Source organism: Gastrolobium bilobum, unplaced genomic scaffold, assembly GCF_033153095.1.
Source record: "Gastrolobium bilobum isolate Gb01-03AN ecotype WA unplaced genomic scaffold, APGP_CSIRO_Gbil_v1 utg83931, whole genome shotgun sequence".
NCBI classification, from domain to species: domain Eukaryota; kingdom Viridiplantae; phylum Streptophyta; class Magnoliopsida; order Fabales; family Fabaceae; genus Gastrolobium; species Gastrolobium bilobum.
The window spans coordinates 5,680-33,180 of record NW_026897481.1 but is presented as its reverse complement, the minus strand read 5'-3'; the positions used below and the strand labels follow the sequence as shown (position 1 = coordinate 33,180).

The window sequence follows — 27,501 nt, the reverse complement described above, 5'->3', positions numbered from 1 at the left end:
CCTATTTGGTGCAAATCTACTTCCTCTAACTTCATTGTATATCAATAAATTATAAATAAAAAAAACCCATCTCTGAGATATACTTTGACAGCCTCTTTCTTTTCATTGAAATCTGTATGTAAGTGATCTGGTTTTTTTTTTTTTTTTTTTCCTTCTGTTTTTTCATTAACTTCCCATTCCTTTGTAATCTTCATCCTTCATATTAATTTCACACCCTTAATTTTTTATTTTTTTTTGCATTTTTGGTTTCAATGGTTCCTTAGATAAGTTTCTGTGTCTTCATTCTATCATAAGAAGCCTTAATTTTTGGGTTCATCCTATTTGGTGAGGACCCTTTTGACCATGTATTGAACTTTGCTTCATTTTTCTATATAAGCATTTATTCTAATTTCATACATTTTTTGTGGGGTATTGATGATGATTCACCACAGAGAATAAAAGATGGTGAGAGGAAAAACTCAAATGAAGCGTATAGAGAACGCCACAAGCCGGCAAGTGACCTTCTCAAAGAGGCGTAATGGGTTGCTGAAGAAGGCCTTTGAGCTATCAGTTCTGTGTGATGCTGAGATTGCTCTTATCGTCTTCTCTACAAGAGGGAAGCTTTATGAATTTGCAAGCTCCAGGTACTTATCCTGTACATCTCACCATTCTCAGATGTGTTCATATTTTCTTATTCACTAGTTGTATGATTGCACCTACATCTGATAATCTTAGCAATCCTTTACATTCAAGGGTTCTTCTATTTTTTAGTAAATTTCATGCTGACTTAGATATAAGCATGTAGGTACTTTTACATCATACGTATAGTCAAGTAAACAAGATTCTCATCATAAACACCAAATTACATTAATGGATAGGATCTAGTTTTATTTGTTCTTACTTATTATTATTATATGGAGGTTATATTTACCACCTATTTTTTCTTACCGTCGCATATAAACATTGTTCGATAAAAATCAAATTAACGGTTACAAAATAATATCAAATAAGAGCCGTTAATTTGATTTTGATCTAACCAAAATAAAGTGATTGGATAGGAAAAAATGTTGCAAGTATAACCTATCTCTTATTATTATTATTTATTTTTTTCAAGACTTTTTTAAAATTGCAAGAGTAAGCTGTGTAAAATCGACCCTCACCCCGATTCTTGCAAGTTGGGAGCTTTGTGCACTCGGTTTGCCCTTGGTGCACTAGAAGCTAAGCAATTCAGTACTCTAGGGAAAGGAAATGATGAATTTGTATCTTCTCTTTCAGTACAAGTGATTTAGGGAAGTATTTGTGGATATTTCATGACATTAAATAGCATAATTGATTGTAGTGGTTTTACCTAATCCTATCCTTTCTTACATTCATGGGTAAGCCAAGAGCTTGTAATTTTTCTGGCTTCTTCTATTAAGCTAGTATCAAAGATGAGATTATGCTAGTAAATAGTTTTAACCTGATTAAATGGTACCACACCTCCCAAACCAAACATTAAGAAAGGGTAAAATGATGTAAGGTACTATCACATGTAGGTTACACCATATGTACCAAACACTGACATATATACAATGTTCATGAGATGGGGAAAGATCGAGAGAGAGACAAAGAGAGCAAGTGTGCAAGTGTCACCTGCACCACATAATGATGATTTGTTCCATCTATAATATTTTCTGATCAATGAATATTATATTTTGGTATAAGAAGTTGTAGGGTCAGAATGTACTTCTTTTATCATCGAACAAAGTGAGTAAACTCTATTAGATAGGAGCTTGTGATGTTCCATGAAATAAAGTGCAGTGTGATCAACACAGCTTAATTTTAGTATAACAAGAGGCCACACACTAACCTCATTCCAAGACTAATAATTGTACTTTCATTAACATTATTATAATCAGAACTTCTACTTCAACACTACAGTCGAAACTACAAAATTTTCTTGTCACCTTGAGGTCTATAATATTTAGTAAATCAAGTTGTGGTCAATGGTAATTGAGAGTGATGTGTGAGCGTGTTGTTGCGGTACAACACTATATGTAAAAACTTTGAAAACCATATTTATTATATAAGTAATTATATATGGATGCTTTTGTTGTCCATATTCTCTTTATTGTTGGAATAGATTACGATTAAATGAGTCTTATGAGCATGTAATAACTTTTAAGTGATATAGGTGTTTTTGAAAAATAAAATTTAGCATAGATAGACGAAGCTAGATTTTCCAGCTTGAATAGTGAGTAGTGGGGATTCGAACTTTCAGCCTTGGCTAGGGTTTGATTTGTGATATGCTAGAAATCCTTAATCGGGCTAGGGTTTTCAAAAAGTACATTCTATGTCCTTTTTTTTAATTTGTGCCAGTGTACAGTGCAAATAACTTACGGCGCGTTTGGTAAAGGAGAATTTTTTTTTATTTGGGAATCACGGTTTTCAGGAATATAGTGAGAAAGAGAATTTCCCTGATATGTTACCAAAAATCTATTTGGTCAGGAATGTTGGATTAATTTTCTTGATGTTATGTTTGGTTGATAATAAAATATTGCTGGGAATATGAAGTGATTTTACAAAATTACTCTTTATAATTCTCACTTCCTCTCACCCACTCTCTCTTCCTCTTCCATCTCACTCCACTGCACCTTTCTTTCACTCTCCTTTTTCTCCGGTCATGGGTAAATAATCACCACTATTTCATGTTTTCCTTTCTTCTTTTGATTCATTACTCTACTCAACCTCACCCAATTTGTTTTTTTTTCTTGTTTTTTTTTTTTTTTTTTTTGGTTAATGAGGCAAGGTCAAGAGCGAAATTAACGGTAACTCATCTCCTTCGTTCAACAACAGCGACAACCTTGACAACCTCTGCGTCCCCTTCCAGTTGCTGAAAAGTCATTGCTGGGTCGAAGCTCCATTAATGCATGGAACAAAGAAGGGGGAGTAATTTTGTCAAACGAAGTTTAAGAAATTTTTCCAGCCCATGGGAATTGAAGAATACCACCTTCTAGGTGGTATTTTTCATTGGTATTTTGGTTGACCTTTTACACACAAAATGGAATCCCGAGAAAATCACTTTTCTGTGAAAATTTTCTGAAATGTGCTACTAAACATGGTCTTCTTGAAGACCCACTCTCACTTTTCTGGGTATCTCAAAATAATCTCCCTACCAAACACCCCCTTAGGGATAAAATAGAGCAAAGTCAAGGATGACATGCTTATATGAATTCACTATAATCAAGTTTCAAATTGCAGTAGAAAGGAGAGTGAGTTCGAAGTGTGAGAGTCACAATTTCTAAGAAGAATTGAGAGACACAAATCCAAAATAGAATTAGTTGGGCCCTTAGGACTGCTGATACAGATTTTGGTATTTACTAAAAAAAGGTTTATAGTTCAAGGCAAGTGAACTTTTATTGTGTGACCCAAGTTTGTTCAGTAATTTGTTTTAAGAGGCAACCCTCGCTCCAAATTGCAAGGTGCTTAGTGATGCCGAAAGTGTATAAAAAAGATGACTAAACTGAAAGTTGAGATTTCATAAAAGAGTAATCCTTTCGTTCTCAATTTCTATTAACAAAATTCAACTCCTACAATAAGGGTCATCAGCACCCTTTTATAGACTAATTATAAATTAATTCAAAATTCAAAATCTAAAATCCCAAAAATATAAGGAAAATTCCTAAATTAAATATAACGGTAATTAACTTCTAAAAGTTAAATAAATAATTACAATTAAATCATTCAAAACACGTACCAAATCTTAGATCTCAAATCGTGCCAAATGTGTTGTTTTCCTTTTCTTGCCAAACAAATTACAATCATATCTACTGCTTCATTTGGATTTAGATTTGATCGTAATTTGTTATATTTTAAATTACTGTTTCTTTTAACAATTTGGCCATACTTATTGGGTCATAATTCTGGTTGACTCCTGGCTTCTTGAATCAATGATTGGGCCATGTGCAATTGGCTAACTGTGAGTGCGTCATTCTCCCTGCTAGGAAAAGATTCGTCATCGAATCTTCTTCATCTTCACTGATATCAATCTCTTTAGGTCAAAACTCGATAATTCTTTCTCTATTAGATCTTCATCTTTAGATTCTCCATCAGATTTAACATAGACTGGATTATCATCATAAACTGAATTTTCATTATAAGATGGATAATCATCGTAAATGAGATAATCATCGTAAATGAGATAATCATCGTAATATTGATATTTGCAACTCGATATATTTAAAAGTGGACTGATTTCCAGGTCGAACTTCCCAATTCTGTCTCTGGTTTAGAATCTCCAAGGGATTGACGTCCTCATCTTCATCATCAGATGTGTCTTTTAATTCTATTCTTTCTTCGGATTAAATGCCCAACTTTATCCACGCAAGTTGCCGCTCCAAATCTTGGATTTTCATGCTCTGCGCCTCCACAAGTTGTTGCTCCAAAACTTGGATTTTCTTGTCCAACGCCAGCTCAAGTTGTCGCTTCAAATCCTGGATCCGCCTTCTGAGCTCTTCATTTTCTGTCACGCAAGTCTATTTTACGCGGTTGTCTGTCTTCTTTAGTAACGAATCCATGTCCCTTGTCTTCACGACTATGCCATTGACGACCTTTACGATTCTGTTCAGCCATTGGTTGAAGGCAACGTAGTGCTCTGATACCAAATGATGTCAAAAACGCATAGAAATAGTGGCTAAACAGAAAGTTGAGATTTCATAAAACAGTAACCATTTTTTTCTCAATTTCTATTACCAACATAACAAAACTCAACTCTTACAATAAGGTTCATCAACACCCTTTTATAGACTAATTACAAATTGATCCAAAATCCAAAATTCAAAATCTAAAATCCTAAAAATATAAGGAAAATTCATAAAATAAATATAACGGTAATTAACGTTTAAAAAATAAATAAATAATTACAGTTAAATCATTCAAAACACGTCCCAAATCTTAGATCCCTAATCATGCCAATTATGTTGCTTTTCTTTTCTTGCCAAACAAATCACAATCATATATGCTGCTTCATTTGGACTAGGAGTAGATCGTAATTTGTTATATTCCAAATTATTGCTTCTTTTGACAGTTGGGCCATACTTATTGAGCCACAATTCTGGTTGACTCTGGGCTTTTTGAATAAATGGATGAGCCATGTGCAATGGGCCAACTGTAAGTGTATCACTTAGTCTTAAGCCCTACAACAGATTCCATTCCATTTGATGTGTCATATTCTAGGGCGATATTGAGAGATGAGGTGTGATCCCTACTCTGGTGTACATTGTCCCTTATTCACTTGCAGAGAACTTTCTTAGAAGCATCAAGATGGACAATTCTGAGAGGCGGAATGTCTAGGACAATCTGGTTAAGATCCAAGATGATCATATTCCATGTGAGATTTGGCGACAAATGATCTTTATGGAGGCGATGACTGCAAAAATGACATATCACTTATGCATTAGGCAAGAGGCTTAAAAGATCACTTATGGAGTATGCGAGAGGCTGCTTGAAAGATCACTTGTGAAGTTATGTGTAACACCCCGTGTATACCCGGTTTGTTAACATGTCATCGTATTAAGCCACGCTTAATTAAATATGCAAACAAATATTTTTCTTTTCAATTATGACGTCATTAAACTTAGCCAAGTTAATTACTTAATCATTTCATAAAAACATCGCCTGTATATAAAATTGCAAAAGGCAGCTAACTGAAATACCTCAATAGATAAATAAGTGAGTATCTAAGTCACGAATCTACAACACGTAGTCCGGACAATATCCTGTTATATTAATACAACTCCGAGCTAAAAACATAAAGTCAAGTCAATGTGGCAGGGACAATTCCTATGCTCACCAAATAGCAACATAATCTACAGAGTCTCAGCTCAAAGATCCATAACATGAAACTAATAACATAACAGCAACAAATATCATCCAGCATCCAAACATAAACAGCATAAGAAGAAATATCAGCTAAGCTCCGGCCTCCTGCCGCTAGAGGTCTCAACCCCTGGGTTACCTGAACCTGAAATAATCGCCCCAAACGTGGGGTGAGATCTCTAAACAGAAATCTCAGTAAGACAAGGGGTCCTCAAGGATCTTCCATCCCAAACTCACTTACATGTGCAATATAAGTTCCAAAAATAGTTAAACAGTATAAGTTCCCTAAACAGTGCAATGCAGCAGATAATCATGTCATGTGTGTTATAACTAATCTACTAGCCAGAGAAATGCAGGAATACGTCTATTACCCACATTAGTGCAAGACGCCACTTGCACCCACCCACAGTGTCACCGTCTTGTATGACGCCACATACTCAGGCTTACCGTCTAAGTGGAACAACACATACATATTATAAGCAATTGCACATAAAGCTCAACAACATTTTAAATTATCAAAGCATGTAAACACATCATGCATATAAACCATTCCCCCATGGGGTATGGTGGAACCACACAATGGCTAAACCGAGGACACGAAAGCTTACCTTGCAAGCTAACAATCCAAGCCAAGAGTCCAACCAAGCTCAAAGCCCAAACACAGCAGAATCACAATCTGTTTTGGACCAGCAATCATATCAATATTCAAACATACAAGCATATGACATAAAGACAACGCCTTTCCTTTACGTTTCATGTCTTTAGGCTTCTCACAAAGTCACAAGCTCTTAATCACTTAGATTCTGACTTAAATTAAATATTACAGAAGTTCAACTTAATCACTCTAGGGTCCACAAACCCCAAACACAGTTCTGTATAAACAGTACAGACACTGTCTCGAAATTCCCAGAATATCCGGATATATGTCGGGGACATATCCGGTTATCCATATTCGGATATCCCAAGACCCCATATCCGGATATTTCGCGACAGAATGCAGTTCTGTATTTTCGCGAAGATATCACTCAAAGGTCCAACTTTTACCATTATCATACGTCCCAGACTTCATTTTTAGGCACATATAGGTTCATATACTGGTTGGTTACTTGTTTAGCTCATTAAACATGTCAAGACTCCACTTTTACCCATTAAAACTCATGATCAAAGGTTGAACAACTTACCCCAAGCTTAAAAACAGAGAAAGAAAAGCTCTTGGAGCTCACCACACTGCCTCTACATTTCTGACTTGAAGGCAAACGAAATTGACCACAAAGCAAGGTCCTTTATCACTCAAAATGGCTTCTTGAAGCCACCCAAGCAAGGAACAATGGTTCCTTCCCCACAAGCAGTGAAGTTAGCCCTCAAGACACCCAAAGATAGCACTACCAACTCAGAAAATAGTTGACCTCCACCTCACCACACACTCCACTAAGTGTTTACAAGGTTTAGAGAGAAGAATCCATGGTAAATAAGGTGACTTGGGAGAGTTTTCATGCAAGAAAACCCAAGGAAGAAGGTGGCAGCTGCTCACACTCAGGGCTCACGTAGAAGGCTGAAGATCAGCCTAGGGTTGTGTGCAACCATCTATTTATAGGCGGTTTAAACTTAATCGCAATGTATTAGCGCTGATTGCTACGCTTAGCAATTTAGTCTTAAATTTAGGATTCTGAACCTACTCATTTTTCTGAGGTTTGTCATATTTTTATTTTATTTTTCGCAGCACCTTTCTGGTACACGCTTTTCCATAGCCAGTATCAGTTCTGGCACCAGTTCTCATTATTTTAACTTGAAACTTGTTTTACAAGTCCTATATATTATTCTAGTGACATATACACACTTTCCATAATTTTCCGGGATACTTCATTGGTACGCATTTATACTGACTAGCAGAACCGGTATCTGCATTTTTCGTCAGAAAAGCGACTTTCAACATTATTATTCACTTACCCTATTTATTTATGTCATATCATAATTATTAGGGTCAATTATGGAATTATTTTCTAATTCTCATATTTATTAATTAATTTCCTAAATTAATGGTGCGGGTTCTTACATTATGCAGTACGCAAGAGATTTAAAGCCAAGGGAGTCAGGGAGTGAGGTGTGTGTGCAGTGAGAGTTTAGGGTTTTAGAAGTGTGTGCCTTTGATGCCTAACCCTCTATATAGATAGGTTTTATCTTAGGGGACGTTTGGTAGAGGAGAAATTTTTTTTTACCAGGGAAATACAATTACTGGGGAAATGGTGGGAAAATGAGTTTGGTAGGAAAATGAAAATAAAGCTGTTTGGTAGGCCGAAAATTTTTCGGGAAAATTGGTTTAAATTTTCTAACTTTATGTTTGGTTGAAGGTAAAATATTGATGGAAAAATAGAGTTAAATTACCACAACAACCCTTGAGTAAATAATTTGTGGTAAGGTGAATAGAAGTCATTGCCCATCTTCTAACATTAAATTTTTGTTTTCATATCTCTCTCTTTCTCTTTGTCTCTCCGTTCAAAAACATCCCTCCGGCACGGTTTTAGCTTGCCTATATGTATATTGGCTCCGTTTCAGCCTAGCTATTCAAAATTTACTCACATCTTACTCTAGTGTTTTCCACATCCATTTGTCTAAGTATCTTCAACAAAAACTCATACCAAACAGACCGTCCGTGTCGTAGAGTTTGGATAGCAAACAACTTTTCTAATGGATAAGGCCCATTATGTCATTATTCATATTTTGAATCAGGGCAGTTTTGGCCCTAATCTTCTAGAGCATGTGGAATCCGCAACAATATCAAACTTTGGCTTGACTAATTTAAATAATAATTATTTGTCTTAATTAGATGTGTCGAATATAACTCCTATTTTGCATTTAGTCAATAACTTATGTCGGTAACGCAGATAAAGCCAACATCTTAGTTACTAAATCATACAGTAATTGCAGACTCCATCATTCCATATTGGCCTGTACTGATTGCAACTGCGACATGGCTGTGTTAGCAGCTGCAATTTAATCTTGAATGTATCTTTTAGTATGTTTGATGCAAAGGACCACAATGAAACATTGATGATTAATATCAATCCATCAATATTGATAAGGATTAGAATAAAATTAGCAGGAATTTATCAAAAATATTACTAAAAATTGGTGTGACTAAAAAAAAACAAAAAACCCAATGAGGAACACACATTTTGTTGGGCTTTGAGGGGTTTCCTAAAAACCCTAACCCTAGATCTCACCTCCTCTATATATTCATTAGTTATGGGTGGAGGCTAGGTTAAGAGAATGAGAGAAAATTTGAGAGAAAATTATTTGATTGTTTGAGCAAAGCTTTATGCTTTGCATTTGAGAGATCTCTAGAGAGAGTTTGAGTGAAACATCTTTAGGGTAGTTTGATTATCACCATTGTTGGAGAGGTTGAGTTAACCACCACATTGGTGATTCTGATTTGTAACCATTATTTTCATAGTGGATTTTTGATCTGGACTAGGTCCTGTGGGTTATTACTTCTTCATTGAAGAGGGTTTTCCCACGATAAATCTGGTTGTGTTCTTCTACTCTCTCTCTCTCTCTCTCTCTCTCTCCTGTTTTTTGTTTTGTTTTTCCGCTGCGCTGCCTGATCTGGTGAAATTCAGGCCGAGGTATAGCCGAGATCCGAGATCAAGATCTTGTTGATTGACTTCCGCACACAGGCCCCTGAGCCGATCTGAGGGAACTAATTTTTTTCCCAACAGTGGTATCAGAGCCCGAGTTCGACGGGTTCTGAGGGAGACGAGATGGAGACCAGTGGCATAACCAATGATGGAGACATGTTCAAGTTGACCGCAGATAATTTCACCTATTGGAGACCGATGATGGAAGATCATCTCTACTGCAAAGATTTACATGAGCCTATTATCCTTGACGAGAGACCAGCAGGCAAAACTGATAAGGAGTGGGAGATACTGAGTCGGAAGGCGGTAGCCACGATCAGGAAATATATTGATAAAAGCCTCTTTGAGCACGTGTCCGAGTTCACGAACGCGTATGAGTTGTGGACGAAGCTGGAGTCCATGATTCAGAAGAAGACTCCCAGGAATAAAGCATACCTGGTTCGCCGACTTGTGAAACTTGAATACAAGGACGGTATGAGCATGATTGAACACCTCAACACCTATAAAGGTATTGTGAATCAGCTGTCAAAAGTTGAGATGAAAATTGATGATGAGATGCAGGTTTTGCTGCTGTTGAGCTCGTTGCCAGAAAGCTGGGATACTCTGGTGGTGACTTTGAGTAATTCAGCTCCAGAAGGAAAGTTGAAGATGGACGTTGTGACAGACAGAAACCTGAGCGAAGAAGTCAGGAGAAGAGAACGAGGTGTTTCGAGCACGTCTGAGGCCAACGTTGCTGAGAACAAAGGGAAATCTGACTCCCGGGGTAGAAGCAAAAGCAGGGGTAGAGGTCGTGACAAACGAGAAAAGTCCAGAGGTCGGTCAAAGCCGAAATATGAGTTGAAGTGCTTTTACTATGGAAAGACAGGCCATAAGAAGCCAGACTGCTGGACCCTGTAGAATGATGAGAAGAACGGCTTTGTGAAGCCGGATCAGATTATTCCTAAGAAGATGGAAGACAAGAGCACCACTACGATGGCTGCCAACTCGAATGCCGAGATATTCCTCCTTGGTGAGGATAATTACTTGAATGTTGCATATGATGACTGCACCTGGATTGTTGACTCTGGTGCCTCCTTCCACGTTACTCCACACAAAGGTTTTTTCTCCTCTTATCGAGGTGGTGATTTTGGAGTCGTGAAGATGGGAAATCAAGTGACTAGCAAGATTGTTGGTGTCGGTGATGTAACTCTGACCACGGATGTCGGATGCCGACTTGTGTTGAAAGATTTAAGGCATGTTCCTGACATGCGATTGAACCTAATCTCGGTAGGAAAGCTTGATGATGCCGGGTTTGTGAACTATTTCGGTAGTGTTAGATGGAAACTGGCCAAGGGAAACTTGGTCGTGGCCCGAGGTAAGAAGGAAGGCTCCTTGTACTTGATGCAAGGAAAGATCAATGGCGGAGAAGCCAATTCTGTTCGAGATGAACCTAGCTTGGAGCTATGGCACAAGCGTCTCGGCCACATGAGCGAGAAAGGGCTCCTGATCCTGAACAATTATTGACCGGGTTGAAAGGCCAAGCATTGGAAAGTCGCACGCATTGCCTAGTTGGAAAGCAGAACCGGGTTTCTTTTGTGAGACCGGATCAACCTAGACGACGCAGGTATATTCTTGACCTCGTCCATACTGATGTCTGCTCCATGTCGGAAAGATTCCTTGGAGGAGCTCAGTACTTTGCTTCATTTATTGATGACCATTCCCGCAAAGTGTGGGTATATTTGTTGAAGTCTAAAGACCAGGTACTCCAATCCTTTAAAGAATTCCATGCAATGGTTGAAAGGGAGACTGGCAAGAAATTGAAGGTGGTCCGATCTGATAATGGTGGTGAGTATTGCGGCACATTTGATGCATACTGCAGAGCGGCCGGGATTCGACTTGAGAAGACGCCCCCCAAGACACCTCAGCTGAATGGACTGGCTGAGCGGATAAACAGAACTATTGAAGAGAAGGTCCGAAGCATGTTATCCAATGCCGGATTGCCGAAATCATTCTGGGGAGAAGTCGTCAAAACTGCTATTGACTTGATCAACCTCTCACCATCACAGCCACTTGAAGGAGAAATTCCAGAAGAAGTCTGGACAGGTCGGAAAGCGGCCTATAATCAATTGAAGGTGTTTGGATGCCGAGCTTTCGTGCATATCCCTAAAGATAAAAGGGCTAAACTTGATGCGAAGACCAAAGAATGCATTTATCTTGGTTCGCCGAGATGTGAGTTCGAGTTCCGACTTTGGGATCCAATCAATAAGAAGATCGTGAGAAGCCGAGATGTGATCTTTCATGAGCATGAGAACATTCATGACATCTCGAAGCCCAAAGTCTGGGTTACTGTCAGACGCGAAGAACCCAATCCTCCTGTCCAAGCTGAAGCAGGGGGAGAAAATCATGAAAATGAAGAGATTGATGACCAGCAACCAACTGAGGATGACCAAGACACTGATGTCCGAGTTGATGACGAGATCCGGGATGAGAATGATGAACCGGGTCCTCAAGCTGAAGAACAGCCGAGATATCCAACTCGAGAAAGAAGACCCTCTACGAGATACCCATCTGATGAATACACCGTTGTTGCTGAAGACGGCGAGCCTTAGAGTTATGATGAGGCTGTAACGAGCTCGGAGAAAGAAGAATAGGAAAAGGCAATGCAAGACGAGATGAAGTCTCTGCACGAGAATCAGACTTATGAGCTGACCGAGTTGCCAGAAGGAAGACTAGCTCTGAAAAACAAATGGGTCTACAAGATTAAGAATGAAGAGAACGGGCAAAAGCCTAGATATAAAGCCTGGATTGTAGTGAAAGGCTGCAATCAGAAGAAAGGAGTAGACTTTGAAGAGATTTTTTCTCCTGTGGTGAAAATGGCCTCGGTTCGAACCGTGTTAGCCATGGCGGCTTCGATGGACCTCGAGGTAGAACAAATGGACGTGAAGACGACATTTCTTCACGGTGATTTAGAAGAAGAAATATATATGGAGCAACCTGAAGGATTCCAAGCTCCAGACCAAGAAGACTTGGTATGTTGGTTGAAGAAGAGTCTCTATGGCTTGAAGCAAGCACCTCGGAAGTGGTACAAGAAGTTTGAATCATTCATGACTGATCATAAGTTTGAGAAGACAGAAGCTGACCACTGCGTATTTGTGAAGAGGTATGAGGCTGGAGATTTTTTGATCTTGTTGTTATATGTTGACGACATGCTTATTGTAGGGAAAGACAAATCAAGGATAGCCGCCCTGAAAAAGGCGTTGAGCTCGTCCTTCGCAATGAAGGACCTCGGCCCTGCAAAGCAGATTCTCGGAATCAAGATCATCTGAGATAGACAGAAGAAGCTACTGTGGTTGAGTCAAGAGAAGTATATTGAGAAGATTCTGAAGAGATTTAGCATGGACAAAGCCAAAACAGTGAGCACCCCCCTTGCCGGACACATAAAGCTGAACCAGAAGCAATGTCCGAGATCTGATGAAGACAAAGATGAGATGATGAAGGTCCCTTACCAATCTGCCGTCGGAAGCTTGATGTATGCAATGATTTGCACTAGACCCGACTTGGCGTATGCTGTTGGAATGGTAAGCCGATATTTGTCAAACCCCGACAAAGAGCACTGGGAAGCAGTGGAGTGGATCTTCAAGTACCTCCGAGTTACGATCAATTTATGCCTCCAATTTGGAGAAGGCAAAGCCGAGTTGCAAGGCTACTCGGATTCTGATTTAGGGGGAGACGCCGACTCGAGGAAGTCGACTACAGGATATTTGATGAGATTTGCCGAAGGAGCTGTCTCTTGGCAATCAAGACTTCAGAAATGTGTTGCACTATCTACAACTGAGGCTGAGTACATTACCGCTACTGAGGCAAGCAAAGAGATGCTGTGGATGAAGAAGTTCCTCATGGAACTCGGCCATGATCAAGACAAGTACGAGCTGGGCTGTGACAATCAAAGTGCAATCCATCTTGGGAAGAATTCGACCTATCACTCCTGCACTAAGCATATTGATGTGAGGTATCACTGGATCCAGGATGTGGTGGAAGGTGGAGAGCTCGAACTCGTTAAGGTGCACACTGACCAAAATTGGTCCGACATGATGACAAAGCCGGTTCCAGCAAGGAAATTTGAAGACTGCTGTGAAGAAGCTGGGTTGATGCTGAAGCCGACACATTGAAGTCGGAGGGGGAGATTTGTTGGGCTTCCTCCTTCAATGCTAAGCCCAAGCCCATTGAGGGGTTTCCTAAAAATCCTAACCCTAGATCTCACCTCCTCTATATATTCATTAGTTGTGGGTGGAGGCTAGGTTAAGAGAATGAGAGAAAATTATTTGATTGTTTGAGCAAAGCTTTATGCTTTGCATTTGAGAGATCTCTAGAGAGAGTTTGAGTGAAACATCACTAGGGTAGTTTGATTATCACCATTGTTGGAGAGGTTAAGTTAACCACCACATTGGTGATTCTGATTTGTAACCATTATTTTCATAGTGAATTTTTGATCTGGACTAGGTCCTGTGGATTTTTACTTCTTCATTGAAGAAAGTTTTCTCACGTTAAATCTGGTTGTGTTCTTCTTCTCTCTCTCTCTCTCTCTCCTGTTTTTTGTTTATTTTTTCCGCTGCACTGTCTGATATGGTGAAATTCAGACCGAGGTATAGCCGAGATCCGAGATCAAGATCTTGTTAATTGACTTCCGCACAAAGGCCCCTGAGCCGATCTGAGGGAACCGATTTTTCCCAACACATTTTTGCATCACGATGACTGGCTTGTGGAAACAAAGAATACATTGAATTGCGAAGTACTGCGGTAGTAAAAAAAGCTTAGCACTACAAAAGGGTTATGAAATAGGAACGTCCAATATATTAAGTTTTGATACAAAGAAATTTGGTTTACAAACAGGGGCAAAATACCAACGAAAAACTGAACTTGTAATCGATAGTTAAATATTTCAGGGTGCAATTAGTTATTTATTTTTTATTTTACTTTTATTTACTATTATTATTATAATTACATCTTTTAAAAAAATTTCTTCTTTTTCCTCCATCTTTTATTATTATTTTTATTTGGGTTTATTGATAACCAATTTTGACTAATTTGACAAGAAGGTGTTATTGGTGATGAACCTTTTATAATCATTTTATTATCGTTAGATAAAAATTAAATCAATAACTCTAACGTAAATGTCAAAATACATAAGGTCACACATAACTCTCAAGTCATAAGTTCAGTTTCTTGACAACATATTAAACTAAAACACAAAAAAAAAATACAGCCAAACTACTAGTGTCTATTGCAAATCATTCAAGCTATAATCATGATTGTCATCTTCCATATCAACTTCATCTCTATTATTATTCTTTCCATTTTTTTCTCCATCTCTATAAAACAATTAATGTAGCCTCACCTAACAGCTTAAGTTTTTGAGTTGAATTAATTCTTTACATAGTATCAGATGATGACATGACCAAGTGGTCATGAGTTTGATCATCATTGCCCCTATCCTATTAATAAAAAAATAATTAAATGTTGTAGAGTTTCTTAGCACAGGTAGGCAGGCCTGATTCATCATCTACTCTTTAAGTCTAACAGGCTCTCGTGTGAGGGGGTGTGTTAGAGAAATATAAAACCATTAATATAGTTTTACTCAACAACTTAAGCTATTGAATTGAATTGGTTTTTTATAATCTCCGTAACTTCATAATCAAAATTAGGAATATCCAAATCATTTAATGGGGCACCAACAAATGAAAAAACAATGAATACATGGCAACTAATACGCAATTTTAAAAAAGAAATACAATTGATATTTTATATTTTTTTGAAACTTATTCATCTCAAAGATACTCTAGTTATGCTCACACCTAAATGAAATGCAGGTACCCTTTCAATTTGAACTAAATAATAACTTGACACTAGCATACATTTTGTGTGCTTTTTGTTTAGCTCAATTTGTTTCCTCCTAACAAATCCTATGACTGCCTCTCATCCGAATCCACCAAATGAAGCACTTTGGTTAAAAGAGAAGTGCCCCCCAAATAAATCACAATATTTTCCAAAACACCCATTTAATAATCATTTTTTCAATAAACTTCCCATTCATTGTTCTTGCAAGCCGATTAGATTTCTATTCATTAGATATGAATATTCTTATCAATACTCCCTTAATTTTTGTGACACTTCACTTGACTTTCTTTATAAATAGAAGGAGTAGGTGGAGGAGGCGAAATTGCATCTCTTGTATGAGTCTGTGACATGACTTTTATTTATAGATCTTCTTCAAAATTAACATTAATATCAACAACACTTCTATCCCAAATTAATTGGGGATAGATCTTCTCCAAAATATTAAAAAAAATAAAAAGGAAAAAGTGTTTGTCATTTTAAATGATATAAAGTTAGGTCATTTTAAGAGAGAGATAGACACAAAATAATTTTTTTTATTAAAAAATTAAATTAAAAAAAAAAGTTATCCACTTTCTCCCCATAATTTTCATTTCTTGTGTCTATCTCTCTCCTAAAATGACATAACTTATATCATTTAAAATGACAAACATCAAACTGTTACGAAGAGGAGCTCCACACGTGTAAGGAGTTATCCCACTAAACTCAATGACTACGTGGCATAGCAGTTATGCAGTTAGAGGTTGTTGAGTTACTGTAGGAGTTAGTTAATAACAACAGTGTAATGGTTAGTTAACCAAATGTATAAAAGCTGGTGATGTAAAGATCAAAGGCATTCAATAAAATTTCCTTGAATTGTTCTGTTCTTGTTCTTTCTCTCATTCTTAGGGTTCAATCCCTAACAATTTGGTGCTTTCATTCTTGAACACCAACATCTTCATGATGCGCGTTCAAGATCTTGCCGAGGAGTTTTCTACCTTTCAGCAACGAGTTGATGGACGCCTTGCAGATCATCAGATACAAATGACTCGCGTTGAGTCACGTCTCGAAGATCACCAAACGCAGATGCATCGAGTTGAGGCTCGGTTGGATGAAAATCAGAATCAGGTGACGTTGATGCTCGCACAGTTGCAGCAACTCAATAACAATTTTGTGACGACAGATCCACGAGTGAATATGAGACCTCGGGAACCTTCTCAACGTTCTCTGATTCCTCCACAGTTCTCAAATTCTCCGTCGTCGGGGGGTGCACGTTCTGATCTTAATCTTTCCAAATCCATCATGTTAGAGATTCCACTGTTTAGTGGCACTGAGCCTAACAATTGGATTTTCAAGACAGAACTATTTTTTCATCTTCAGCAAATCCAAGAGGATTTCAAGGTTCCATTAGCGGGTTTACGCATGGAAGGTACTGTTGGTGCTTGGTACCAGTGGATGTATCACAGTGGCACAATTCGCTCCTGGGGAGATCTAGTGATTGCCTTGCGTCAAAGGTTTGGAGTTTCTACCTTTACGAATCTCAAAGGAGTTCTTTCTAAACTCTCAGTCAGGTGCTTTACGAGACTATATTAGAGATTTTGAGGCGTTATTGAATCAGGTCCGTGGGTTGGATGATGAATTGTATATGAGTTTTTTGTGTCTGGTCTGACTCCTGAACTTAGAAGTGCAGTTCAGCTTCGCACTCCATCCACTTTGCATTTGGCAATGCAAATTGCACTTGCCTATGATGATCACCATTCTGAATTGAAAACTTCTTTTTCTGTGGGTCAGAGGAGAGGATTTTCCAAACCATTCACACCCAGTGAGACTCCACCAACTTCAACTTCCAGTAAACCTGCATTGCCAGCCCCAAATGCCAATCAAACTCTAGCATTACCAGCACCTCACATGATGAAGCGTTTATCTCATGAGGAGTTACAGCAGAAGCGTGAGCAGGACTTGTGTTACTATTGTAATGAAAGGTGGAATGGTAAACACAGATGTAAAAATCGTTTATTACTGCTCATAGGTGACATGGATGAATCTAATAATGAAGCAGAGGAGGAGGATATTGTTTGGAAATCAGACAAGGATAATCAGGAGGTCAAGGATGCAGCCTTACATGCTATGGGTGATCCTTCTATTGGTCATGCTCTCAGGTTCACAACAACAATTTCAAATAAGGAGGTTAGTGTGCTAATTGATTCTGGTAGTACTCAAAATTTTATTCAATTGAATTTAGCTCTTGAATTGAAGTTGCCAATCATTAGAGTTAAAAAGCTGCGAGTTTTTTTGGGCAATGGTGAGTTTCTAATAGCTGACCGTAAATGTTGTAATGTCCCAATTGAGTTACAAGGTATCCTATTCCTTGTAGACTTGTGGTTGCTCGAATTAAGTGGTTTGCAGGTCATATTGGGTATGCCTTGGTTGGAAAAACTAGGGAGAGTTACTCATGACTACTTGAAGGGTTCTATGGAATTTATATGGCAAGGTAGAGAAGTGATTCTCACAAGAGTACAAGATGCTCAGTTACATACCAGTGCAGATCAAGTGAATGTCTTGCATACAGGTATGTGTTTTGCAAATTCCCAAGGTATTAATTCTGTTGAGGGGGCCAATCTTGAACTAGCTGGAATTCAAGATCAGATAACAGCTGACTTGTGGTAGTTGTTACTTCAATTTCAAGATGTTTTTCAAGTGCCACATGAGTTACCTCCATTTAGAGGTTTGGACCATGCAATCCATATCATTGACAAGGCTCATCCAGTGAATGTTAAGCCTTATAGATATGCTCATTGTCAAAAAAATGAGATTGAACAACAAACTTCTGCATTACTGTCCAATGGCTTTATTCGACATTCTCAAAGTCCCTTTTCCTCTCCTGTTTTGTTAGTCAAGAAACTGGATGGATCATGGCGAATGTGTATTGATTATAGAGTCCTCAATGCCATCACTATTCGAGATAGGTTTCCTATTCCTACTATAGATGAGTTGCTTGATGAGTTGGGCAATGCTTCGGTGTTTACTAAATTGAACTTACGGGCTGGATATCACCAAATAAGAGTCCTTCCTGCAGATGCGGAGAAGACAGCATTTCGGACACATGAAGGGCACTACGAATTTCTTGTAATGCCCTTTGGATTGACAAATGCACCAGCAACTTTTCAAGCTGTGATGAACCAACTCTTTAAACCGTATTTGAGAAAGTTCATAATTGTTTTCTTTGATGACATCTTGGTGTTTAGCAAGTCTATGACTGATCACATTGCTAATTTGCGCATAGCCTTGATGAACTTACAGCAGCACAAGTTCTTTGTTAAGGTTTCTAAATGCAAGTTTGGAGCTTCTTCAATTGATTACTTGGGTCATATTGTGTCCAAGCAAGGAGTACAAGCCGATCCTAAGAAGATAGTAGCCATGGTGAATTGGCCCGAACCTAGATCCTTGAAGCAGTTGAGGGGATTTTTGGGCTTAACAGGATATTATCGAAGGTTTGTGCAAGGTTATGCATCCTTAGCAGCTCCATTATCTGATCTCTTGAAGGCTAGCAAGGAGTTCCATTGGTCTGAAGCAGTTACTCAAGCTTTCAATCGACTTAAGGTGGCAATGACCATTACTCCTGTCTTGGTTTTACCCAATTTCCAGCTTCCTTTTGTCATTGAAACAGTTCAAACACTGGGGTAGGTGCTATCCTCTTACAACAGGAAAGACCTCTTGCATTTTTTAGCAAGAAATTGGGAAGTAGGATGGCCAATGCATCTACATACGTTAGGGAGCTCTATGCTATAACAGTGGCAGTGAAAAGGTGGCGTCAATATCTCCTTGGAACCTTCTTTACTATAAGGACAGACCATAGGAGTATTAAGGAATTGCTTACTCAAACCATCCAGACTACAGAACAGCAGAAATATCTGTGCAAACTAATGGGGTATGCATTCAGAATTGAATACAAGGCAGGTAGCTCCAATATAGTAGCTAATGCATTATCTAGGTGTCACGATGAGGCCTCAATTAATGCTTTTTTTTCTGAACCAGTATTCGAAGTTCTAGAGGAAATTAGAAGCCAGAATGTGAGTGATCCGTATCTCATTCATTGTCACCAACAGGTGCAGGATGACCCGAATGCAGTGACCTTTTTGACAGTACGAGAGGGCATTGTGTATCACGAGAACATATTCCTCTTAAGTCCTAAATATTCTCTAATTCCTGGTTTGATTCGAGAGGCACATGCATCCCCTGTGGGCGGTCATGCTGGAATAGCACGCACCTTTCTAGGTAGTTCAGCTAATTTTTTTTGGGCCAGTATGAGGGGGGATGTCAAACAATTTGTTAAAGGCTGCTCCACTTGCCAACAGGTCAAGTATGAGACCACTAAACCAGCATGCTTACTTCAACCTTTGCCCATTCCAGAAGGCATCTTTGAGGATCTGTCTATGGATTTCATCGTGGGTTTACCACCTTCTAATGGCAGTTGCACGATTCTGGTGGTTGTTGACAGGCTATCCAAGTTTGCATATTTTGGAAAGCTTCCCAGTTCTTATACATCAGCCATGGTGGCTCAATTGTTCTGTGATTTAGTTGTCAGAAATCACGGTTTTCCTCGCTCTTTATTAACTGATCGTGATCCATTATTTGTCAGCCAGTTCTGGTCCCAATTGTTTAAGCAGAGTGGAACCAAATTGCGTACCACTTCCTCGTATCATCCACAATCCGATGGACAGACAGAAGTTACCAATAGATATCTCGAACAGTATCTGAGGGCTTTCTGTCGTGAACAACCTTTGCATTGGTCACGATTCATTAGCTGGGCTCAGCTTCATTATAATTCATCGGTTCATTCATCTATTGGTATGACCCCATATGAAGCTGTATATGGCAAGCCTCCTACACTGATCCTTTATTATCCAAGGGGACTGTTGAAGGTAGAAGCTGTGGACTCCATTTTGACTCAACGAAATGAAGTCTTATCTCGTTTGAAGGCTCATTTACAGAGAGCTCGCAATAGAATGAAGGTCCAGGCAGACAAGAATAACGTGATCGCACTTTCCAGGTGGGTGACTTGGTATGGCTACGTTTACAACCTTATAGACAGGTTTCTGTTGTTCGTAGAGCAAATCATAAGTTGGCTGCTAGGTTCTTTGGACCTTTTCCAATTGCACAGAAGTTGAGTGATGTTGCCTACAAGCTGGAGTTACCACTTGGTAGTCAGATACATCCCATTTTCCATGTTTCATTATTGAAGCCTTTTGTCCAGTCCGAAGGTTCAGCAGCAGCTATTCCTCTTCCCTTGGTGGCCATAGACAATAGGCCAGTACAAGAACCACTTGCAGTGGTAGCCAAGCGCCTGATTCAATCTAATGGAGTACCCCACTATCAGTTTTTGGTCCAATGGATTCATTCTGTGCCTAAAGACTCGACTTGGGAGACTGAAGAAGACCTTAGGAAATGTTATCCTACCTTGAACCTTGAGGACAAGGTTCTGTCTGAAGGGGAGGGCATTGTTACGAAGAGGAGCTGCACACGTGTAAGGAGTTATCCCACTAAACTCAATGACTACGTGGCATAGCAGTTAGGCAGTTAGAGGTTGTTGAGTTACTGTAGGAGTTAGTTAATAACAGCAGTGTAATGGTTAGTTAACCAAATGTATAAAAGCTGGTGATGTAAAGATCAAAGGCATTCAATAAAATTTCCTTGAATTGTTCTGTTCTTGTTCTTTCTCTCATTCTTAGGGTTAAATCCCTAACACAAACCCAAAAAAAAAAAATCAGAAAGTCTTTCTTCTTGTGCCTCCAAATTTAGAGTTGCTTGATTATCAAAGTCAAAATTTGGACTCACCTCACACTTTCCATTGCTTGGGTTTTACAACTAGGTCACCTTTGAATTTGAATCATAGCCAATCAAGACATGCTTGACAATTCTTGGATGAGTTACTAATTAGATAACTTATTTAGCTAGAAATTTTTAATTAACTTCTAACGTGTTTATGTATTTCATGCGGAAATAGATCCTTTCATGTTTTAATTAACATGATCATGTCATGTAGGAGAATTCTAACCATACAAAGAAGAATTAACAGTGATGATTTTGTAACTACCTATCCCCATATTTTTTTCTTTCTCTTCCTTTATCAACATTAATTCACCTTTGTATAATTATGATTTCCTAACATGACATTGTCATCTTAATTAACACACGAGAGGATCCACTCTCATTCCATGCAGAGCTACACAACAAATTAGTGGTTGTATTGTAGATAGTATCATTTATATGCTAATCATTCAATTAGTTTACAAGTTAATTGGGATTTCTTCCTCATTTCATTTTGATGCGGAAAACGCATAGAAAAGTAGCTAACAAAAAGTTGAAATTTGATAAAAGAGAACTCTTTGTTCTCAATTATAATTACTAAAATAAAATATTCAACTCCAACGATAAGAGTCTTAAGCACCAATTACAATCAATTCAAAATTTAAAATCCTAAAAATAAAGAAATAATATAAAAATAATTATAGCTAGTTATCAATCAATCGACATTAAAAACGTAGCTGATTTAAGGAAATAACAAAAAATAAATAAAAATAAAAATATGTCTAAATTCCAAAATAATGTCACACACATGCACAATTCTACGTCAATTCTATGTGCATCATCCTCCCCCGATAGGAAAATATTCTTCCTTAAATTTACTTCATCTTCATTGACGGTAGCTGAAGGTGGGCAGAATCCATGATGCAACATTTTCTTAAACATATCTAATGCTTCTCCATTATAAAATTTTTGCACAATAACAAATGTAACAAAAGTTCACGATACCACATCAGACTCAACACCATCATCACCTGCAATCCTTAACTTGAATATATTAGAGACTACCAGAGGTGTTTGTTCTTCACTATAAGAAAATCAATATATAAAAAGTGTTCCAAATTACCACACTTAATTATGTTACCCCAAACTAAATGAAGAATTTAATGCCTTATTTTCAAGGCCATGTTGAGCGTGCTCAAATTAAAATAACATTATCTAGAGTTATCAAGTCTTTCATAACCATCCCATTAAATACCTTGCATGCATCCCATAAGAAAAGAATATAAAATTGGGAGTGGCTATATTTACTACCATTTTAATTTTACTATTCCTACTACTTATTTCGTTACCGTTGGATTAACTTGAAAATCAACGATTGAAAAAGAAGAAAAATTAACAAGTTGATCAAACGGTAACCAAACAGATAGTAAGACTAGTAAGATTAAAATAATAGTAAGTATAATTATAACTGATTACAAATCAATTAGCATTAAACATAGCTAAATTAAGGAAATAATAAAAATTAAAATTAAAATTACGTCTAAATCCAAAATAACTTTCGCTCATATGCACGATTCTAAGCCAATTCACATTTCTCTTCATGTCTAGTTTCTCCTTTTTATATTACATTTGAACTAAAATAAAATTTAATTTTTCCCTTCCCATTTTCATTTTCTCAGTTTGTTGTCAAACAAGACATTGATCATGCCATTGTCCATTTTCTCATTTCGCAAGTGCTTATTTACTTAATATTTTGACCATGGATCAGCTAATTAACCAGACTTAAGTAATATATTGGCTTTAATTATGCAGCATGCAACAGACAATTGAACGATACCGCAGGCATACAAGGGATAATACTCCAACAGCATTCAGATCAGATGAACAAAATATGCAGGTTATACCTCTTCTTGTCTTTCTTCCATATTCAATAAGCATTCCTATGCACCACTAGGGATATATTGTTATATGATTGTGCGGTTCGATTCCATGTAATGTCCAAAAAAATAAGCATTCCTATTCATTATCTAGTATTTGGATATATTGTTATATGATTGTACTCATGCTGATGAAAAAACATATGCTTTTTATTTTTGCTCGTGTATATATACATATATAGGGGAATGATCCGTTTACAAATTTTTTTTGAATTTTTTTACAAATTACACTATGTTCTCTCGGGAGAACATAGTGTAGTTTGTAAGAGTTTGTAAACAAAAAAGTTTGTAAATATAACCTGCCCCATATGTATATATATACATATATACAGTGGCGGACATATATATGTTTTAGTGTGTGGAAGTGCACACAAACTTTTTGGAAAAAAAAATATATATATATATATATATATTGTGGGTCATGAACAAAAATCACAGGATCCAATTTAATCTCTTGAAAGAAAAGTCGACTCGTGATTCCTTTAAAATTCAAAAAATAGACTCATGTTAGTCCTTTTGAGGGATTAATGTGGATCTTTTTGAATTTCAGAGGACCATAATTTTGATTATCTGGGTCTATTATTGAATTCTGAGGAATCAAGAGTAGACTTTTTTTTCCTAAGAGATTAAATTGAGGCCCGTAATTTTTGTTGAGAACCCAAAATGTTCTATTGAACAGTTTAGTTGATTCTTGATTATTTTTTTTATATTAAGTTAAAGTTTTTTTTATATATATACTTTTGTATTTTAATATATTTAAAATTTTCTTTAAATTTTTTTTACTTTATTCTTTTATTCTAAGTGTGCTAGACACTAAAAAATATTTCTAGGTCCGCTATTGCATATATATATATATATATATATATTTTTTTTTCCTTGTTGCTTGTTTTCATGTAAGACAAATATGCATGAGCCTTTTTAGTGTTCCTTTCATTACCAAACTAAATAATTGTTCTTCTTTTCGTTGATTGATTTTTTTTAACTAACTTTGGCATTACTATACAATTAGTATTATTTAGCTTGCCAATTATTCAAAAATGGGTAACTCACTCTATACTATGTAGCCCTTTCACCCCCTTTATATAAAATGTAATATATTCAAAAAGGGGTTAGTGTCATTGGCGGACTCAGGAAAAATTGTTTATGTCCGTACATTTAGTGATGGGGGTTCGAGGGCAGCGTCCCCGAATTTTTTTTTGTAAAGACAGTTTTAGATTAACGCTTTATGTACAAGGTTATGAACTCGCTCATAATCTAGTTGCTTCCATAACAAGCTGCAGGCAATAATTTGACCAATCAGTTTCCCTTCTAAATCTTACCAATCCTCGAAAATAAATATGAGAATATACTCCAGTACATCTATACATCATCATTCTATTTTATAGTGATGAATAAAAAAATCAACACTACATGTACAGAAAGCAAGCGAAATAACATTGAAGGTCTCGTCTTTAGAGATTAACTTATTTGAGAATGTCAGACGTGCAATCAATCCTCTCTTTTTATAAAAATGAAAATGGAAATAAAGGATGAAGAGAGCATGAGAATTGGTACGTGACAAGAGAGGAAGAATAAGTTTTCTCTCTAATCAATTTGCGTTGCTACGTTGTTTTAATCATCTCTGTACGTTGCTACGTACGTTGCTAACTAATATAAGAGTAAATACTCTTTTTGGTTACTAACAAAAAATTCAGTCTTAACTTTAGTTCCTTACGAAAAAAATTAATGACCTGGTCCCTATGAAATTCAAAGTGGACACATTTGAGTCCTTTTAAGTGATTAATGTGGGTCTTTTTTAAATTTGTGAGGGACACGATTTTAACTAAATTGATCCACTTTGAATTTTTTAGGAACTTCGAGACTAATTATTTTATAAAGGAAAGTGAGGATCGTATTTTTTATTAAGGATTTAAAATGATATTTACTCCAAATATAAATATTAAATCAAGTGACAAATAAAAACCTGCAATCAAGAAAGAAAGAAAAATAAAAAATAAAATTCACAATATTTATGTCCGCACTTGCGGACATTGCTCCCAACTGCGTCCAGCACTGGTTAGTGTTACAGTTTTTTTTTTTTGTTTTTTTGGTGGGGGGATAGTTAGGCAGCTACGTGTTGATGACATAAGTTGCTGCGGTTAAAAGGTAAAGAATATGTGTTCCTTTTTACCTAATTAAGTGCAATATTTAATGTTATAACAAAAATAAAGATGAAAAACCAACTATCATTGGTTTAAGTGGCAAGGATTTTGTTTTGCTTAATCAGTGGTATTGAATCCGAGTCCTGGAAATAGAAAAAATGATATTGGGAGAGTAGCCCCCTATCATGAATTCGACAGTACTCATTCCAGGTTAGTCGGGTAATCGAGCCGGTGATATATCCAAAAATAAAGATGCAAAAGAATCATGGTAATGTGCTGATTTCTCAATTTTTCTTGTGTATGTAGTTGAAGCTTAATGAGCTCATTTTAAGGGTGTTTCTTTCTCAGTTGTGGTATTGTTTGCATCCATTTGATGGATTTTTTTTTGCCAAACATCTTTTGGAGGACTAAGTGCAAGATGTACAGGTGAAGAAGAACTATGTAGCATATGTCGTGATAACCAATTAGCACATTAGTTAGTAAAACGGATTTTGCAGAAATACTTATCCGTAGAAATCATAATACCTTAAAAAGGATTTGCCAAACTACATGCTCTCACTCTTGAAACATTTCCAGTGCATTTTTGTTAGAATACGGTAGGCAGAGAATTTTGGGGGGAAAATTGACCTAATTATATTTTTTTTTTGAATATCAGACCTAATTATATTCAAGTCTTAGTATGTGAAGATCAATACACCTACCTCCATTTATAGAGGAATTGGATATCGTAAGTTACAAAGTTAGAAGGTCACAATTCACACGACTTAGTTTAATTACATAGAGTATAGTACCTAAATATATCCCTGTAAATCTATACATTTTAAATGTTGTTATTAGAAATATAAAACCATTAACGGAACTTCACCCAACAACTTAAACTTGTGGGTTAAAATAATTCTTTACTATTGGTATGAGTTGGAATTGGTTAGTTGGATTCCGTTAAATTTCTATTACCTTTTATATTTGCTTATCGTAGACACTTGTTCAAGTTAGAATTCTGAAGTTTGAGTGAAATTGCGTAATTTATTACAGCATTTGAAGGAAGAAGCAGCAAGCATGATGAAGAACATTGACCTCCTTGAAGCTTCAAAACGGTTAAAGATCTTCTTGAATTTCTATTCATGTTGACAGATTCTTCACATTTATTATTTAACTTCGCTCACTCACAGTGAAAGAATATGTTGCATTTGTAATTTCATTCCCTCAGGAAACTCATGGGAGAAGATTTGGGGTCTTGCTCCATTGAAGAACTGCAACAGATAGAACAACAGTTGGACAGGAGTGTAAGCAATGTTCGAGCAAGAAAGGTTAGCGTGATCAACAAGCCTATAGAATTTTACTTTTAAAATTTCAATGTATATTGATATTTGAAACTCAACTTTCTATTCTCCAGACTCAGATTTTCATGGAACAAATTAAGCAACTAAAAGAAAGGGTAAGCTGTCTATAATTGAATGAATGTGATATTGCTTTAGTTACTTCAATATCATTCTGAGTTCATGATCGTGCCAAGAAAAAAAAATGCATCAAAAGTTCATTTCCTTCTTCATGAGTTCTGGACATTGAAAAAGTTTCTAGCTAGAATAAAGTCAAAAAGATTCTGACTAATGTGTTTCTAATACAAATCAGGAAAATGTCCTAGTTACTGAAAATTCCAGGCTTTCTAAGAAGGTGAAGTTACTGATTTTTGAATTTATTTGTGCCTTATAGCTCATTTTATTTGCAACATTTTTTAGTCTTCCTAATGGAAATCTTAAACTTCAGCTTTTGGTCTCAAACTTAAAACTGTTTCCCTTAGTTTGCAGATATTTGTTGGATACTTGTTTTTACAAATCTTTCAGTTAGAATGAAAACTTGAAACCAAAATTTTCTGCAGCATGGTAACTTTCCACAGCCAGCAACAAAGGATCAGAGAGAACATCAACCTCAACCCTATGCAGAAAGTAGTCCAAGTTCAGATGTGGAGACTGAATTGTTCATTGGACTTCCAGATCCAAGAACAAGGTGTGGTGCATCTTTCCTCAGGTCTACTTGAAGATTATTTAATCCCTCACTATGCAAAATAAAATAAGGGTAATCCCAATTGTCTCATCAATGTATATCAGATATGTTTCCTGATGCTCTCAGACAGATAAATAATAATGGTGATTGTGAGAGTGATTTGTTAGTTATTATCATCAAATCCATGGTCTATATGGCAAGTTGTATAGATATTCATATATCAGACTCAGAAGTCAACACTTTACTTCAGTTGTATGATTGATGCCTTCCTTTTAGGGTTTTAAATGCATGACT

The 27,501-nt window shown here is 36.9% G+C and overlaps 1 protein-coding gene across 3 annotated transcripts; it reads left to right on the top strand.

Moving 5' to 3' along the window:
* LOC133307276 (MADS-box protein SOC1-like) lies at nucleotides 1-27,501 on the top strand. 3 transcript variants are annotated; one of them, XM_061507761.1, is made up of 8 exons: nucleotides 1-118; nucleotides 432-623; nucleotides 22,941-23,025; nucleotides 26,239-26,300; nucleotides 26,414-26,513; nucleotides 26,600-26,641; nucleotides 26,836-26,877; nucleotides 27,083-27,501. In XM_061507761.1, the coding sequence occupies exons 2-8, from the start codon at nucleotides 442-444 to the stop codon at nucleotides 27,239-27,241; spliced, it is 672 nt and encodes a 223-aa protein (XP_061363745.1). In that variant the 5' UTR covers nucleotides 1-118; nucleotides 432-441; the 3' UTR covers nucleotides 27,242-27,501. The 3 variants fall into 3 exon arrangements, with proteins under 3 accessions (XP_061363745.1, XP_061363747.1, XP_061363746.1); XM_061507762.1 differs by lacking the exon at nucleotides 1-118 and adding an exon at nucleotides 269-324; XM_061507763.1 differs by lacking the exon at nucleotides 26,836-26,877.